Source organism: Gymnogyps californianus, chromosome Z (genome assembly GCF_018139145.2).
Source record: "Gymnogyps californianus isolate 813 chromosome Z, ASM1813914v2, whole genome shotgun sequence".
In the NCBI taxonomy this organism is placed as follows: Eukaryota; Metazoa; Chordata; class Aves; order Accipitriformes; family Cathartidae; genus Gymnogyps; species Gymnogyps californianus.
The window spans coordinates 7,617,101-7,635,138 of record NC_059500.1 but is presented as its reverse complement, the minus strand read 5'-3'; the positions used below and the strand labels follow the sequence as shown (position 1 = coordinate 7,635,138).

At 39.6% G+C, this 18,038-nt stretch overlaps 1 protein-coding gene across 2 annotated transcripts in view; it reads left to right on the top strand.

Moving 5' to 3' along the window:
• Positions 1-31: 31 nt before the first annotated feature.
• Positions 32-18,038, top strand: part of MSH3 (mutS homolog 3) — a 117,697-nt gene continuing 99,690 nt past the window's right edge. The window contains exons 1-8 of one of the 2 annotated variants that reach the window (XM_050913414.1): positions 32-151; positions 1,927-2,050; positions 3,073-3,293; positions 6,656-6,868; positions 8,753-8,869; positions 9,635-9,752; positions 11,069-11,214; positions 12,183-12,349. In XM_050913414.1, coding sequence (XP_050769371.1) covers positions 32-151; positions 1,927-2,050; positions 3,073-3,293; positions 6,656-6,868; positions 8,753-8,869; positions 9,635-9,752; positions 11,069-11,214; positions 12,183-12,349 — 1,226 coding nt within the window. Of the gene's footprint in view, positions 152-1,926; positions 2,062-3,072; positions 3,294-6,655; positions 6,869-8,752; positions 8,870-9,634; positions 9,753-11,068; positions 11,215-12,182; positions 12,350-18,038 lie in introns of both variants that reach the window. The other variant, XM_050913415.1, reaches the window with a different exon arrangement.

Here is an 18,038-nt window from a genome sequence, read left to right as displayed (position 1 = left end):
CTCGGGGTCCGCCATCGCCGCCGCCATCGCCATGCCGCGGGGGCGGCGGCGGGAACGCGGCGGCGGCGGCGGCGGGGGGCAGCAGCTGGTGCTGAGCAGGTTCTTCGGAGCGACGGGGAGCGGCGGGGAGCAGGGTGCCGCCCGGCAGACGGTGCGCCCGGGGCGGCGGCGGTTGGGGCTCAGGGCGCCTGAAGGGCGCGGGCCGGTCCGCAGGGGCCCTGCGGGAACCCGCTTGGTGGTGGCGGAGGTACCTCGGGCCTGTCTGGGTACCCCCGTCAGAAAGTCATGTCGGAAGGGATGGCCAGAGCTGCCCACGGCCCTGCTGCACGGAGGGGGGCCCTGCGGCGGCCCCGCCACCAGGCAGGGCCTTCCAGTTGACAGTCCTTGCTGTAGCATCTTTGCGTTGTGTAACACAGGGTAGTGATACCTAGTATTTCAGGAAACAGCCACGACATGCCCCTTTGGTAGGAGCTGAGCCTTGACGTGGGTACAGTGAGCTTGGCAAGGCCTGTATGCCAGTTTGTGTCACAGGGGCTTCGCTCCGGTGCGGTGGTGTTGGACCTTCTGGCACAGGTTCTGCCTTCCTGGCATGCAATGGGTAGAGCTCGTGGCCCAGGTCATGGAGCTCAGACGACTTAGTCTGCTGTTAGGTGCAAGGCCCAGAGAGCCTGCAGTGATCCAGCAGCCTCTCCATGTCGCCTCTGGGAAAACAATTGCTGTCTCTCAGCAACTGGATTTCGTTCTGAGTTTGTATTTTCCAGTCTCCCTGTAGTTAATGTTTCTAGCCCTTTCTGGGCCTGGAAAGGTGTATACTTTTTTCACCTGTGTCTCAAGGCAACCTTTTTTGTTATCTTTGGTCCAAATACATTTTGAAAGTTGTGATTACTGCTTTCTATCCATGCAGAAAAGCTGCTTCCTAATTAGTGTTAGTCTGGTGGTATATAGTAGCAGACTTGGAAGGGAAACTTTGCCACTCATGTGGGCTGTGCATATGGGTATGTTACGTAGAGGTTATGGGCTTAGTTGCTGAGGGTGGAGTTCCTGCTTAGTTATAAGGAGATTGAATTTCCCCAGTAATACACTTAAACCATCTGAGATGACCATATGAAATGTGGATGCAGACTGCTAAAAGCACCTGTTGTGTGTTTATCTGAAAAGTGAAATGGTAGTGTGTTTATACGTTGTTGCAGTTGCAAGTTAGTTCTTTATATTTAGTCATACTTCTTGCATTCTGTCAAACAATACATCAATGATGAAACAACATAAATTGATGAGTTTTCTGTGTATGAAGTGTTAAAAGTGCGTGTGTTGAAAGCCATCTAAGGAGCAGTGGTCAAGAGTACTGTATTCTATACAAACCCAGGATGATGCTAGCTAGGTGTTTACAGATAGTTTAGGAAAATCTTTTAAGTCTAGATTAACACTTCCAGGATGGTGTGGAGAAGATACTCTCCCATCATCGGGATGTAGGCCATAGGCAGTAGTGCCTCTCAGAGGCAAATAGCCAGTATCTGGGAAGAAGAGGGCTTTGGTCTGTGGGAATGAGAATTTGCAGAAGAGATCTGATTCAGATGCAGAGTGGTAGTGTGTGGTACGATGGGAAAGTCTGTTAAGTGCTGGTTCAGTTCTCTGCCACAGAAGTAGCTGTAAGCTGCCTTTTGGGGCCATGGTAGCTGCAGGTGTTTCTTTCTTAGCACAACAGCCAACTTGTTCACAGAATGCACTGTTTCTCTTCCTCTTGCAGCCTTGACTGTTAGGAGAACTATTTTATAAACAGAAAATGTAGATAGGTAAAATAGGGATTTCATATATTGTAAATTAATTTTGCATTATCTCATTATGAAATCCTTGGATGCGTTATTGTCTTTCATAGAGGATGGCAAAGAGAAAAAGTAACTGAACTTCTTTGTTTAATTTATGTTTTAGGCTTCTGAATTTGGCACAAAAAGGAGAACATCAAGTGAAAGCAATGAACCCTGTGAAAAGAAGACCAAGGCACGACAAATTACTCTAGAAGACATCTGTAACCCACTGAAGACTCAGGATAAAAGTGAGTTGACTGTAAACAGTCGTTCAAGCATTTATATCCAATAAATAGTTTTTAATTGTCAAATGTAAAAAAATTTGTTGGTGGATACTTTAGGAAGTGTCTCTTGAGTGTAAGATACATCTCTGAAGAGCCATTATGAGCATACTAGCTGTACTGTTAAAGCGCCTTTCTGTGGCTCAGAAGCTAGGTATTTTAGCCTTGCTCCAGAATTACTCTGCAAATCCCCTTCAGCTGGCTCGGCTTTAACAGGTTGTTCGGTCAGTGAGGTCCAGATGCCCAGGCAGAAATGCTGCAACTTCCCTTTCCGTGTTGGTTTAACAGTCTGTCTTTTAAACTCAGGCTGAAGCATGACTGACACCTGACGGCTCTGTGGAGTCTGGCCTGTGACTGGGATACCTAAAGGCTACCTCAAAGTAAATAGTTCTAATGCAGTGCTCTTAACTGTGGAATGACAGCCACTTAATTACATTGAAAATGCCTCTGCTTCATCTGGCTTTGAACCAAGAGTTTAACAAATTAATGATGCTAGTAGAAAAATAAATCAGTGAATATAAAGTTCATTACACTTACACTTAATTGAAAATAATTAGCCTCTATAATTTTTTTAGAGGGAATTATACACAGGTTTTTGGGTGTGATGGTTTGAAGTATCATTAAGACACCGTCAACTAGCAATACTGTCTGCTTAAAAACTGTACTGAAAAAATACCACTTGTCTTCCAATATTCTTGGTTAATTTTGTGGCTTTGCAGTTATCAGTCCAGAAAATAATTGTGCTTCTTTTCACATGTATGAAGAAGCATACACATGAGGAGTACTGATTTTCCAGGGAAGTTAACCAAGCTGATTACATGCATGATTCTGTCAGGCTGGCAGAAATAGTGCAATGGGAGAGGAGAAGGAATGTAGGGGAGAGACGCGGCAAAATGATTGCTTTCTCTGCTTACTGATGTCATTCTAGTAGACATTCTGTTTTAGAAAATAAGTTGCTAATATGTTTTTGTTGTATATTTTTACTGAAGAACCTCAGAAGTGCGAAAAGCCCCGTATATGTTTGCAAACTCTAGACAGACTGAGAGAATTCTGCAGCGATTCAGACCAGCAGTGTAGCAGAGTCCGGGAGGATAGTTTTCGGGAGAAAGAATCTCTGAGTTTGGAAAAATGTCCCAGTATTACTGGGAGAAGTTCAGAATTGAAAAACCCTCTTCAGTCCTGGGACACTAGCCCAAAGGTTGCTCAGAAGGTACGTAGAACTTTGGTCCAGTGCTGTGTAGACTACTTTTTACGGTTTAAAAAAGCAAGCTTTGGCACAAGATTCCTTCTGTGTTTTTGTGTTCTGTCATGAAATAGTGCAGCAGTACCCAATAGACCAGTGTTTGTGTATGGATGTTTTCCTGGAACTCTTAGCATAATGAGCAGAATGCCTCTTGTAGCTCTTCAGTGATATCACTGAAAAAAGCACTAATGAGAGAGCAGAAACAGTGGCAGTGTATCTTGTGATTGTGAATCATAGAATCATTTAGGTTGGAGAAGACATTTAAGATCATAGTGAACCTATAATATCATAATAATAAATGTTCAGTGTGGCCCTTGGCTCACCTTTCTTTCAGTTCTATCAGTTTTGATACAGGCTGTAAGATTCTTAACAGACTTTCTTTGCAAAAATATGATTTAGAGTTATTACTGAGATGTAGCTTAATGCAGTTGCTAATAAATCTGTCTACTAAAGATATCACTGTTTTTTTTCATCCGCAGAAGATATGGGTAGCTCCCATGAAAAATTATCATTATGATATCTATGATACAAGTCGATAAGACTGTAATAGTACTTTGCTTCTCCTTTAATTATGGGGCTAATTAACAGTAGTTAATTGGTTGGTTTTTGGGGTCAGCTTGCTCAGTTTGAAGTATTCTGGTCCTAAAAGGCATCTCATGGCTTACTGTGGTGGTGTTGCATTAGGACTCAACTGCTCTTTAACAAAGCTTTACATCTGGCTTTTTGAAGGAAGGATGTTGTATGAAAGGTTGTATAGTTGATTTGACCTTCCTTGTCTGAAGGTCATGACCTTAAACTGGGGTGTCTGGGTTGTGTGAACATGAGATCAAAATAAGAATAGTGAAGTGAACAGCTTGTGGCAAGAGGTTTCTGTTGTGATAAGGGATTGAGATTATGTAGGTGTGGTCAGTTGGAGAACACAGAAAACTGATTCCTTCTCTGTCCCTCTTTTTCAAACCCTTGTCTGTCTGGAACTTCTTAATTTCTGACCCTTTGTCCATCCAGTTAGATTGACACCAGATGCTGCCCCTGCTAGTTTAAGCTATAAATCGTACTTTAGCGTGTCTCACAGATGTTCGAGAACCAATTCTAGATGCTGAAAGTATAAAATGTATGTGTTTTACATATGTATGTATGTGAGACATGCATGGGGAGTATTTAGTGACTTCTCTTCTGTAACACTGGAGACAGCATGTGCCTGGCATAGGTTGTCGGTTAAAAATGTGTGTGTTACAGTAACCGCAGTAGAAGTACATGTTTGGTGAGCAAAAGCATGTGCAACTCTCCCTCCGCCAAGCTGTGGGCCTAAGATGGTTGTTTCTGCAGAATTCAGGTTTCTCTTTATCTTTGAACAGATGTGTTTATTAATCTTCTGTGTATCAGCTGGTGCAGTATTTCTGCCTTCCAATTCCAAAGCTGGTTTCCAGTCCACTAACACTGGTGTGCTTTTTATAGCAGTATTGCCGCTGCATATTCATATACTTAGATGCTTGTCGCCAAACAGCGCTTGGGTCCAGTCGATCACAGATTGTCTGTGAGATTATGACAGCTGTTAACTCTCCCTTCCTAGATCACGAGGAAGGTCAGCTTTAACCGTGTGCAGAGAGACTGTGAAAGCAAGATATATGCAAAGTAAAAGTAAAGAGCAATTGTTTCTTACTTAATAGACTCAATAGATAGTGAGGACTCATGACTTACTTGACAAAGCATTACTATCATCTTTCTCTATAAGACACGTACCGAGTCTGTGCTGGCCAGGCAGTCAGGTGGGGAAGGGCTGGCTTGCCTTCCTTGGAAGGGCTCATCTTAGATGGTTGTGTCTTGCTTTTTTCTTAGAGTTATAACCTTTTTATGTGAGTAATTTTCTTCTAAATTCCTTGAGCTGCTAACTTACTACCATCTCAACAATTCGACTTCCATATATGTTTTTACTTTTATTTTCTTTCATGACTTCATTTCACATGCTTTGTCACAACAATTTTCTCTGTAAAATGAGACAAGGTCATACTGCTGGGCTGGCACAGACCTTGGATCGAAGACCGCTGAAGCCCTGGGCTGAGGATTTTGCAGTAGAGACATCTAAGCTCCTGGGGCCGTCTCAGTTCTAGGCATGGTACAGCTTTGTTTGTGCTGGGCTACGTTGTCTGCTTGTCAAATGGGTCATCCCTTGATTGTGTGCAATTCTGGGAATTTTGCAATTCACAGTTAACAATACAGCTAAGTGTTCTTTTTTTCCTGTTGTTTTCTGACTGCATTCTTTGTACGTTCCTGTGACCCAAATTATGATATGATTTGTACTATCTCTGTGTTTCTTCTGAGTTACCGTTCCTTCTAAACAGTCTGTTGACTTTGTTCCTTGTAATCTAGATGGGACAGTTGTTAGAAATTGAAGTTTACTAGGTTTGTTTGTAGATACAGAAACTCACAACACGACCTGATCAATTGTGTTTTGTATAGTCATAGGCTTTAAAAACTTGTGGAGGGTGTTGTCTTTGTATTTTTTTTAAAACCAGTTTTATCAGTACTTGATATTGTGATAGAAGTGAGGAGGAACTTTGCTGTAACTGAAGTGCACTTTATCAGTGTTGTTCACTGCACTTCTGAAAGACTGAATCTGTCACCCTGCTTACAATACAGAACAAAACAAAGTTGTAGAGCTGAAGTTGCTTGGCTAGCATAGGCTACATAATGTTGTTGTAAATGATAAACTGCAGAGAGAGTGGGCTCAAAGCCTTAACAGTTAAGGGGTTTAGAAACTGTAATATAGATTTTCTGTGTTTGAATTATTTTGGGAGGTTTGCTAAGCTTATGTAGGAAGGGCAGACTGGAGAAGTATGATTTTGGTACTTGAGACAGTGAACTGAGACTCGTATTGAATTGTTTTATTTCTTGATTTACTGTGGATTTTTGGAACATCGTTAATCTCTCTGCGCTGCCGTTTCTCATCTGTAAATTGGAGTGGTAATTCATCCGTATTTTTTTTATCTGGCCAGTGTAGACTGCCTAGTCTTTGCAGCCTGCATGTCTCTTGATCTGTGTTTTGAGAGCTCATGATACAATAGGGATGTGATTTCAGCTGAGATGTGTGAGGACTGTTGTAAAGCAAGTAAACTAATTGATGAAAAATCTTTGACTTTCATGACTTTTTTAATTTCTCTTCCAAACAAACTGTATTCTGTATATCCTGCTTTAATAGTTTTGCTGCAGTTCTTGGGGCTATTTACTGCAAGAACAGTCTTGAGCTCTATGATCAATGTGAGTCAAGGTCTGCAGGGGCGATTGATGTATTTGATAAGTCCTAACTATACTTTTCCATCTTTTATTTACAGGAGGAGTTACGCTGTGATCTTAGTCAGTTTTCTGCATCTCTTAAGTCTTATGAAAACACTCAAAATGCTTCAGATACAAATCTTAATAAGAGAACCAAAAGCATTTACACTCCACTAGAACTTCAATTCATAGAAATGAAGAAACAGTATAAAGATGCTGTTTTGTGTGTGGAATGTGGATACAAATATCGCTTCTTTGGAGAAGATGCAGAGGTAATTTTTTCCAGGATTATGGAAAGATACTTGCATTATGTTAGTGTTGTACTAGGTTGTCCTGGTTTCGGCTAGGACAGAGTTAATTTTCTTCCTAGTAGCTGGTATAGTGCTGTGTTTTGGATTTAGTAGGAAAAGAATGTTGATAACACGCTGATGTTTTTAGCTGTTGCTAAGTAGTGTTTATACTAAGTCAAGGATTTCTCAGCTTCTCGTGCCCAGCCAGCAAGAAGGCTGGAGGGGCACAAGAAGCTGGGAGGGGACACAGCCAGGACAGCTGACCCAAACTGGCCAAAGAGCTATTCCATACCGTATGACATCATGCCCAGTATATAAACTGGGGGGAGTTGGCTGGGAGGGGGGATCGCGGCTCAGGAACTAACTGGGCATCGGTCAACGAGTGGTGAGCAATTGCATTGCGCACCACTTACTTTGTATAGTTTAATTCTTTTAGTATTGCTATTGTCATATTATTATTATCATTATCATTGTTTTTCATTCCTTTCTGTCCTATTAAACTGTCTTTATCTCAACTCACGAGGTTTTTTTTTCCTGATTCTCTCCCCCATCCCAGGGGTGGGGGGGCAGCATGGTGCTTAGCTGCCGGCTGGGGTTAAACCACGACATAGGTCTATGGCCAATTCCAGAAGGAAGGTTTGGGGAGGGGCATAAATTTCATGGGGTTTTTCAATACTTGAAATCAAGATGAAAAATCTCTGCATGCTTAAGTTGAAGACTATCCATTATGCATACACTTTTTACCAAAATAGCACTTATTATTTTGTAATCATATGGTAGGGCTTGCTATCCTGCATGTTGAGAACTTAAGATGAGGTCCTAGAATAATTACTTGTCAGAGTCAAAGGTGAAAAAATTTCAGAGGTGAATTCTCTGTCATGGCCCAAAGCTCTACTAGGAGTATTTCATTTTGGAAGACAGTGGAGCAAGTGTTGTAAAAGTAGATTAATATAGCTGGTATAGCCTGGGTGCAGAGAGCATCTTGGATGCATGTTCAGATGTGGCACCTACACATGCCAGATCTGTAGGAACTGGAAAGTACTTTGCAACAAACATAATTTTAAAGTGATGGTTCATAAATGGTTAGTGATGAGTTTTTTCATGATCTGGCACCAAATCATTGCTACCAACATTTGATCTGTGCTATTTCCACAATTGAAACCAATGAGAAACTTTGCTTAGTTACTGGGAATTAATTTTCCTGATCAAATTTGTACTGTGTAATTTGTCTACTTGTTTGCTGGTGCACTCACAGTCCAGAAATAGAAATATACTGTCCAGGTACACAGTTCAGTGTTTGACTGCAGTTCCTGCTTAAGACCACTTTCCCTAGTCGGTGAACACCTGCCTTTTTGCCAAGGGCCAAAAAACCAAATACAAATCATACATTATAATGTCACATTTTAACAAGTGTTGTTACTCTTCTTCTATGAAGTATTTAGTTTCCACTGCTGTTTGATATTGATTTTTTCAGTATTTTATTTGATTAGCTAGCTTAATACCATCTTTATAACCACAATTAAAATACCACCATTCTTTCTGCATTTTTAGTGAAAATTGTTTGACCCTGTGTTGAGCTGTGTTGCAGAATCCGGGTGTGCGGTGTAGGTGGTTTACCTCACGGTGGTAAAGTTCAAGGTGCAGTGTAATAAGCTGATATGTGAAGTCTGTGATACTGAAGCCCCTGTTTGTGACAACGTGCTGGGACAGGAAGGTGGAGGGGCCCAGCTCTCTCGGCTTTTTCCTGTAATGTTTTCCTTCTGACACTGGACTTTTAATTGTAGTTATGCATCAGTGTTGTCGTAGAGAGGAGCTCCTGTATTGCATTTTGAACTATTGGCTGACTCTTCTTCTTGTACTTTGCAGATTGCAGCTAAAGAACTAAACATTTATTGTCATCAGGATCATAACTTTATGACTGCCAGTATACCAAGTCACAGACTGTTTGTCCATGTGCGGCGACTTGTAGCAAAAGGATATAAGGTTATTCCTGGCTTTTATTAAATTATGTTAAGTACAGAATAGCACTGAAATAACTTACACTTATTGTACCAGTCTTATGTCAACTGAGAAGTGGGAAACTCATTATCACCTTTTTTTGCAACTAAAATGGCTAACTTTCCTTTGTTTCAATTTCTCTATTCTGGTGAATGTCATGATGTTTAAGTAGATTCAAGCCCTCTGTTTTATAGAAAAGTATCTTCATGTTTTCTAGAACAGTTCTAGAACAATTTTTCTCTCAGTTTTTTATCAAGCCTTTACATTTGATAAAGAGAAATTTATATATCCGCGCTCTCTTTTATTCTTCCTCACATCCTTCTTTTTCTTACCCTAGCCCGTATTTTTTTTTTCTCTTTTCCTTCCTGTTGTTGACCCCTGTAATTCTGTGGCTTTCTGTTGATACCTCTGGTTTTTTTCTGCTTATGAGAAAAGGACTTGTTGAATTTAAATTGATTGCAGCAACCATTCTCTGGCAAGTGGTGAACTCTAGCTAAATTGTTTCAAAATAGGACAGGAAGTACAGGGGCAGAAGTTGACAGGGCAGTTAGAAGTGGATAGAGCATAGGGAAAAGCAGTGCCTTATAGTCTCATTAGTAGGATTGATGCTAGCCTCTGCCCTTCCTGCTCAGCTTTAGTGATGCACTTGCTGTTTGCACATCTTAAAAGATCACCAAATTTATAAAATAAATAAAAAAAATTAATTTATTATCAAAGAGCTAACTTTGTTTCTTGTCTGTGTGCCTGTAGGTTGGAGTAATAAAACAAATGGAAACTGCAGCACTGAAGGCTGCTGGAGAAAATAAAAGCTCTCTCTTCAGCCGGAAACTGACTGCTCTCTACACAAAGTCTACACTTATTGGAGAAGATATCCTTTTCAAATAAATTTGGTTTCCGACTCTAATCTTTGGTGTATGAGAGGCCATAATTCTAGTATTATCACCTAGATGGAACATGAGTAGCTAGTGGCTGACATAAGAGCGGCAGCAGGAAATAAAGTTCCTTTAATTTTATGTGTGGTAAAACATTGTGCTGGCTTTATAAAGAATTTAATCTCTTCAGGGCTTTAGGTTTATTGTGAAACAGCAGAGCTTGTGTTTACTGTAGTTGCTTTCTGAAGTCAGAGAGTGGACTTCCAAGTCTTCAGTGTTCTGTAGGTCTTGTCTTCAACTAGGTGTTTCACCAGATTGAGAATGCATAGCACTAGTGATTCAGGAGGGTGTGAAGGAAGAAGAATTGACTGTTTGGTGTCAACAATTTGCTGTAAGTGACAAGGTGATAAAATCAATGGACTGTTAAAAATCTAGCTAGGTAATTAACTTCTGACTGTTGTAACAAAGAAAATACAAAAATGAGATAGAAACAGCTTTTAACCAGTGAAGTTATTTTCTCAATTTCTTCCCTTCCAGTTTTTGTTTTCCTATCTCCTGCCTTATCTACCTCATGTTTTTTTCTTTAATTTCTCAAACTAGTACTTAGTAGATACCAAGAGCTAAGAAGATTGTTAGATTAATGCCTGTGACATTGCACCTAAAGAGTAGATCAGGGAAGCAGATAACACAGTCCTGAGATTTTGTTGGAAAACTTCTAGTGTACTTACAGACTGTCTTGTAATGGTTGGCAAACTCAATGAAAGCAGGCTCAGTAGTATGACCCAACTGGGTGGATAGATATGCAGCAAGTTTTCAATGCAACTAACCTAATGCTCCTGCTAAGATGTAGACTTTTGTTTAACTCTGGGTATTGCCTGTTTTTCGGTTGCTGTATACCTAGTGCACTTAGTTTTTTCTGTTAGGTGCATGTGGTTTGTGGATATGAAGTCAAAATGATAAGGTGGAGCAGCCCATGTGCAGAATCAGCTGGTGGTTTAACTTTTGACATAGCTGCTCCTTCTTCAATGGGGAGACCTACAGACATAGTCAAAGATGGCCTTTGCATGAGCTAATGAAATCTGTTCATCGTGTAACTGCCTGTCCTGTGAGGACAACCGCTGACTTCAGTCCTCATGCTGACAGTCATCTGAAATTCACTAAAATCATAGTAGAAGTCAAACCAGCAAAAGTCAAATAGACCTTTAGTCTAGAAGGCCCAGCACAAAATGTAGTTGAGAAGGACTTAGATCTAGGAGGACCTCTGAATAATCCACCAAAATCTGTGTACTTTGGTTTTTTTAACATTTGTTACATGTGAACCCTTTGCTGAAGCTAGATGATTCTGTAGATGTTGAAGAGGTAACAACAGATGTCCCTGATAACTACCTCCTCTGTATCTGTGAAAATGGAGAAAACTTAAAAGACAGGAAGAAAGGTGACGTTGTTATAGGCATTATGGTAAGTTAGTTTCACAGGGGAATCGGTATTTTCGGGTTCGTGTGGGCTTTTTTTGAGGTGGGTGGTTATCTTCTTAAATTCATGATTGCTCTGTCTTTTAGATTTTTGGGGGGTTTGTTTTTTTGTAGTGCAAGGTGCAGTTTAGGTAAAGTATCATCTGTGTGTGAATTGTGATGGCTTTATATTTGAAAACTATAGAAAAGGTCTGGAGTTGATAGTTGAATATTCCTGATACTGTTTTTGCTGCCACATCACTTGAAAGCATAGCTGTGTTTTAACCAAATACAGGGAAATCGTTAGTTCAGATGCTTTACTAACTTTAAACATTTTTAGGGTCAATATTTTAAAGCTTATAAGCACTTTTTTCCTCTACAAAATACTGTTCTCTAGAGGAAGAGACGTACACTTTTTTACTGTTTACACTTCAGATTTGTGTTCTCTTTTATGGTGAGGATTAAAACCAGGATTGTTTAACTGGCGAAACACAGTGATAACTGAAGACCAGTCTGCTGGTAATTCATTAATTTAAAAGCATCTTGATTGTGCTTGTATTTGAATGTCACACTGCAGCTGGGAGAGAACAATGAAAGCGTGTGCTAGGATGACAGTTAGTTTCCAGGCTGAATTGCATGTACCTTCCACAGACGTCCAATTATATACATTTGCCTAGTAATAAAAGTTGAGCAGTGATGGACTGATGATAACAAGAGCATATTTACATTTTTAAGGTATTGTTATCATTTACCAAGACAAAATTGTGGTAGTCTTTTGAAGTTATTACCACATCATAGATTTGAAAAACACAATTATATTTTTTGATCTACCACGTTTGCTAAGTGTCTGAGTGCTATATAATTTTATGCTATACACCATAGATTTTCTTTCTGGCTTAATAATTTGAGTCACTGAAACACTCCCTGAAAATTTAAATATTCAATGCATATTTATTTTTTCTTTTTATTTGACAGGCAATCCAGCCAACTACTGGAGAAGTAATTTTTGACAGTTTTCGGGACTGTGCATCTCGCTTAGAATTAGAGAGTCGAGTTTTGCGCCTGCAGCCAGTTGAAATAATACTTCCATCTAACTTGTCAGATCAATCTGAAAAGCTCATCAACAGTATAACTTCCATGAGGTAAGTTCTATGGGGATTTTGTGGTTTGAGTTTTTTGCCCCCCACCCCCCCTTTTATTTTTGTTACAGTATAGCTATTGATGGAGTTTAGATCCAGGAGCAAGCATGGATGTTTAGTTCTGTAATGGCCCATTTCAGAATGGCTGTAGTTTGCTGCTGGGTTGAAAATTCCCCAAATCCCACTGAGTTCTGGGCACTCATTCTTAAATTGTATTTAGACTGAAATTCATGGCTTCTGTTTCTGGCCTATGAAAGATTTGTGCGCCTCAACATTTGTTGTTTTCATTTAGATCGTCTTTCTCCCGCACTCCCTATCATGTGATGCATTGGATTTATTTCAGAGCTCATGCACTTATCTTTGGGATCTGAAAGTGGTGTTATGTGCCTCTAAAAGGCATGAAACTTTTTTTCTGTTAATGTAGATAGGTGTAGAAAACCTTTGCAACTGGTATTTCATTCTGTTTGTCCTATTACACTATCTTGAACTTGGACGCAGACTTGGAAGTATTGTGACTATCATCTGTTTATATTTTGAGTTCTCTTTGTGTATTTCAAGAGTAAATTTGTTACATGTTTTCTATATCAGTTTTACTGTGGAATAAAGCCAGAATAGGATGTAATTTGTTGGATGAAGGATAAAGCAATCCTCTGAAAATATGTGGTGAACTTCCAAAATCTTGCAGATGCAATTTTTGTGAGAAAATATCAGTTTTTCACTTTTTTTTTAAAAACCATGCAGCTCTGGGCTGTAGAGAACTAGCTTAGAGCTTGGCATTTCCATTTTGAATGAACTAGTCAGAAAGCATGTTATTTTTCTTTTATGTGTTAACAAAACTGGAGCTAAAGAAAGCCAAAGAAAAATTAATGTATTATGTAGGCAAAGTTTTGTGTTGGGGGGACGATACAAGTATCATCACCTCCCATATTGTAAAGATAGACAAATGCATCACGGTCACGTGGATGGTAGCTACCTGACAGACAGTCAACTGTGTACCTTGACTACCTCACTTAAACTCTGCTCAAGTCATCATCTTGTAGCTTCCTCTAATGCTCCAGACGGCTGAGCTGCTTAATCATCTGCTCTGCAGGCACTCCTTTCCCCACCTGCCAGTGTAATCCTTCTTTGTCCCCTTTTATAAAAAAAAAAGTTGATGTGAATTGGTGGGTAGGCAGTCGTCTGATCACAAAAAGCTGATTTTGTGGCACATTATAGGAACTTGCACAGATGTTGCTGCACTCAGCTATCAAGCTTTCAAGGGCACGTGTATATGAGAGGCAAGACTGAGAGGAGGGACTGAAAATGTCTGATTTGGTGTTAGGAATCTTAAGAAAATGTGGCTTGTGAAAGTGGTGTATTCGTCATCATTCAGTGGTGGTGTGATGCTTACACTTGTAGTGAAGTGTGCTCTTGTCGTAGCTCTTCTATTCCCTCAGCTCATGTATGGACTGTAAAGCCATAAGGAGTTGAAAAGGTCAGCTCTAATTAGATGTACTAAGCAAGCAATATCAATGTATTTCCTTGCAGTAAAATGTTAAGACTTGGGCAGATAAAATACCAGATTAGGAAGTAACAAACCTTTTCCAGTTGCCAACAGATGCACATTTTTGCCTTGCTAATCGTTTTACTTTGGTAACTTTCTCTTTTGCAAATCAATTCTATAGGGGTATGCCCAAAATATTTCTAAATATACCATGATGAAGATTAACAATTCTTATTTTTTGTTTGTTTGGTTTGGTTTTTTTGTTGCTGGTGTTGTGCACTGACAGTTTTGTGGAAGCCAGAGGAGGGTAAAAAGATGTAATAAATGGACAAAATAAGTGCTTTTTTCAGGAACAAGTATTTTAGTTGTGCGTTAAGGTAATTCTGATGCAGGTTTGAGAGCGCGATTGTGGTTTTTTCTTTCTTTTTTTTTTTTCGTTGTGCACAGCTGAGAATGTTAGTAAGTAACTTCTCATTTCTATTAAGAACAGAAAATACCACCCATTAGCTGATTTTGTGAACAGATATTAGTTTGTAGGTTTTTCCACTTTTTGGTAATTTACTAGGCAGCTCTCCAGCCTAAATGCCCTTAATTACATGGGAGTGGTAAAAGTAAAACACATTACTTCAGTATGCTTCGGTAGCCTTATTTCAAAACCAATTCTTCATGGATTTTCTCATATGAAAGATTTAACCACTAGAGGGCCCTGAAGTATTTAATGTTAATTTAAGTGGTTCCAATATGCTGCTTTCTTGTGCTCTTAACTAGGCTCTAGTTTTTATATAATTGCTTTTATACAGGCAGTAATTTTATTTTAATGCATATTGAGTGGTCTAAAGTATTCAGTTTTGGTTATTGTCCATTACCTGGTAATTTTGTTCTTTGTCTGCTCTTTTCTAAGAACTCCTGGTGAGAATCATCTGTTAGCTGGGAAAGGTTTCATTTCTGTAATTTTTTGAAGACCTTTCTGACTAAAACCGTGGGAACTAGATCTTCTGTTTCAAGAAGGCTCTTCATCTCTTTGTGTATTTATAATGCAGCAGAAAACCACTGAACTTATAAAAACAGGGTAGAGATGGGAGAGAATAATAGTCCCAGGAGGTGTACAGCTTGGAGTGGTTAAGAGCAGAGAAGAGAAGGGTCTTTCTGCTCACTGCATGCCCATGTCATGTAAGAATTGCACCAGGGGTTGCCTGAGTAACTCGGGGGATGATTTGGTTTTGGATGTTGTGTATTAGAACTTTGCAATGAGTGACCACGGTGATGTGGCGAAGGTCTCCTCCAGCACAAAGAGTTTGCTGATGGTTATTAAAAAAATTAAAGTATTTCGTCCAGATAAACCACTGCAGCTTTGAGAGCAGTGATAATCTGGTCCAATGCCTGGTTACATTGACAGAGTTGAAAGTATCTGTGTGCTTTCCTTCAATTTCTCTCTCTCTCTCTTTTTTTTTAAACATGCAAAGACCAAATGTGAATATTATATACTGGTGTGCATGTATCTCTGCCTTTATTCTACAAAAAAACCCCATACATAATGTACATATTTCCTCTTTACGGAATGCTGTGCTTCCCTCTTTCTGTTCTCTTGTTGCCACCATAGCTATGTCCAGGCTCAGCTATGTCATTTGCACTGTTTACTGGTGCTTCTGTTTTGGTATTGTGTACGTTTTCACAGCCAAATTTACATCACAGGAACACCCATCACAGAAGGAAAAAACAACTGAGTGGCAGGGTGCTGCTATTCTAAATTTGTTTTTATCAGAAACGAGCCAAATAAGTCACCAGAAAGGTTTTAGTGTTTTAATCTGGTTAACAATCACCAAGAACTACTACTTAAGCCTAAGGAGTACTTCGTGATGGTAGAAATTATTTCTGTGGATTAATGTAAAATAGTTGTAAAGAGTTTTGAGTCAGAAATGAAAGTGCAAATAAAATACACAATGGAAAGTGGCCTCATCACTTTTTAAGTTTTATGCAGTACAGTGATAGTGAAAAGTTTGCTTATCCTGCAGATCAGCGGAGAAAATAGTTTCACACGTTTGTATGTGGCTGTAAACAGGGTCTCACAAGAGGAAGAATGAAGCAAGTTTTACAGTAAGTTAATAAACAACTGAAGCAGCAGCAGAGCTGTTTTAAGAACTGTCTAAGAGCAGCAGTTTGAGCTGTGCCCAAGAAAGCAGTTTGCAGTGTAAGTGGAAGATTTGGTCCTGGTTTTGAAGTTCTCCATGTCTAAGTTAGGCATGGACATTAAAGTAATGAGCAGTAAACAAAGCTTAAATGCTACTGTAGTAAGATGACTTAGCTGTTTGTATGATTTGTTCATACATTGGAGTTTTAATTAAGCTAGTACAAAGCCAGTTTGGTTAAATTGCATACTTGGGGGGGGTGGGAATCCTAGCTTTAATCAATAGGTATTTCACCACTGATTTAAATGAAGTTAGACTCATCCCTCTTTTTGTAAAGATTTTGCTTAACCATTTGTATTAAACTTGTGTGTTTGTCAGCCTGAGTAAGCTTTAAAAAATAGTTCAACTTGTGGTGTAGACTTGTGTTACGAGTTACAAACTTTCCGCTTCGGTAATTTAAAACTCATGGAAGCAAATGTATTGAAATGTTTGGCATGGTTTCATGTTCGTTTGCTTCTAGCATGTTGCTGTTTCAGGTGGTAAATGAAATGCTCCTATTGCCAATGTTATGACAGACATTGTCCATAAAAATTAATAACTAGAAAGTACTATTCAAGGACAGATTTAATGACTAGAAAGTACCATTCAAGGACACTGAACTGAAGGTCAGTTTTGGTGGAGAGCCTTCCTTCAAAAGCAAAGCGTAAGTTAAAAGTAGGTTATGGAAACTGGTTCAGAACAAACTGTTCTGGTGGGTACTGTTCTGTTCCCAAACTGTTAGTAACATCTGTTTGCAAGTGCTGGCCTGGCTGGAGGAAAATCTTTTAACACTTTTAGTTTCCTTCTTTCTAGAAAACCAAGGAAACACTCTTGCCTTCAAAAAATACATATGTTTTTACAGGAGAACACTGTGTTTTGTACTCCAGGCTCTTCCTAGTCAAGGGTCAGTACCCATCCTCCTTAACATATTAGCTGCTTTAAAAGTTGGCCTGTACTGGTCTCCTGCAATTGTTTTTGAGGCTCCTTTCCCTTTTGGTTGTTCTTGCTCTTCTCATGTGCCCCTTTTTTGTTTCATTGAAAAATCCAGCGCATCTTACAAGTGCCCCAGTGTTCCTCTTTATATTTTTTCCGTTTGCCCTTTTTTATGTAATGTTTTATTCTTTAGCATTCTTTGACACCGTGTAAAAACATACCGATCACCAATGCTTCACTTTCAATCCAAAGCATCATTTCACCCAAGTCTGCATTATTTTGGTTTTTTTACATGTCTTGTTTGATGTCTGGCCAACAATCTAAAATCAGGATGATATGATAACTAACCTCTTGTTAGTTATTCACATACTTCACTTCATTCTGTTTGCAGAGCATAATGTCTTCCTCCTGTTAGCTTGGGCCTGTAATCTAGGAGGCAGTTTTGACACAACCTCCATCATGCACTGCTTTGTTTAGGTTGCAGGTAGGTCTGCTACTTGTTCCCCTGTAATATGTCAAAGACTTTTTTCCTTCTGATTATGGCATTCAGATTTCTGTTTTCACTGGAGTACTGCAATATTGTCTTTGGCTTGGAGTTTGCTCCCTGGAGTTCCCTTCTCTTTCAAATCCATTGAGAACTAAAATCATCCTCCCTGCTCACTGGTTTGATCGAATTACTGCTGGGCCAAATCCCTCAAGTAGCTGATCCTCCATCATTACATGCAATGCAGGCCTTTTTTCTTTGTGTTTAAGGACCTCTAAATAACATTTCAAGCTCTTTCTGCTTACACTAAGTCAGTGCAGCGCTGATACCCGCTCTGTTTTAGCAGTGACTTCTGCCTTTAACTTCGTATCAGTTGTGGTCTCACAGGTAGCTGCATTGCTCCACAGGTGTGTTACTCTCTAGTTTCAGCCCTGTCGTGATCTCTTACCAGCCCAAAGCATTAGCTGGTTGTTTCTTGTCATCCTTCTCCCCTATTGTAGTTCGTCAGAAATCAAGAATAAGAGATGTCTTTAGGCTTTTTTGTTTCAGTATGTGTGGTGCCATAGTAGAATACAGCAGTGCTTTGGGTTCCTTGAAACGGGAAGTACAACTGTCTTTATAAGTTAA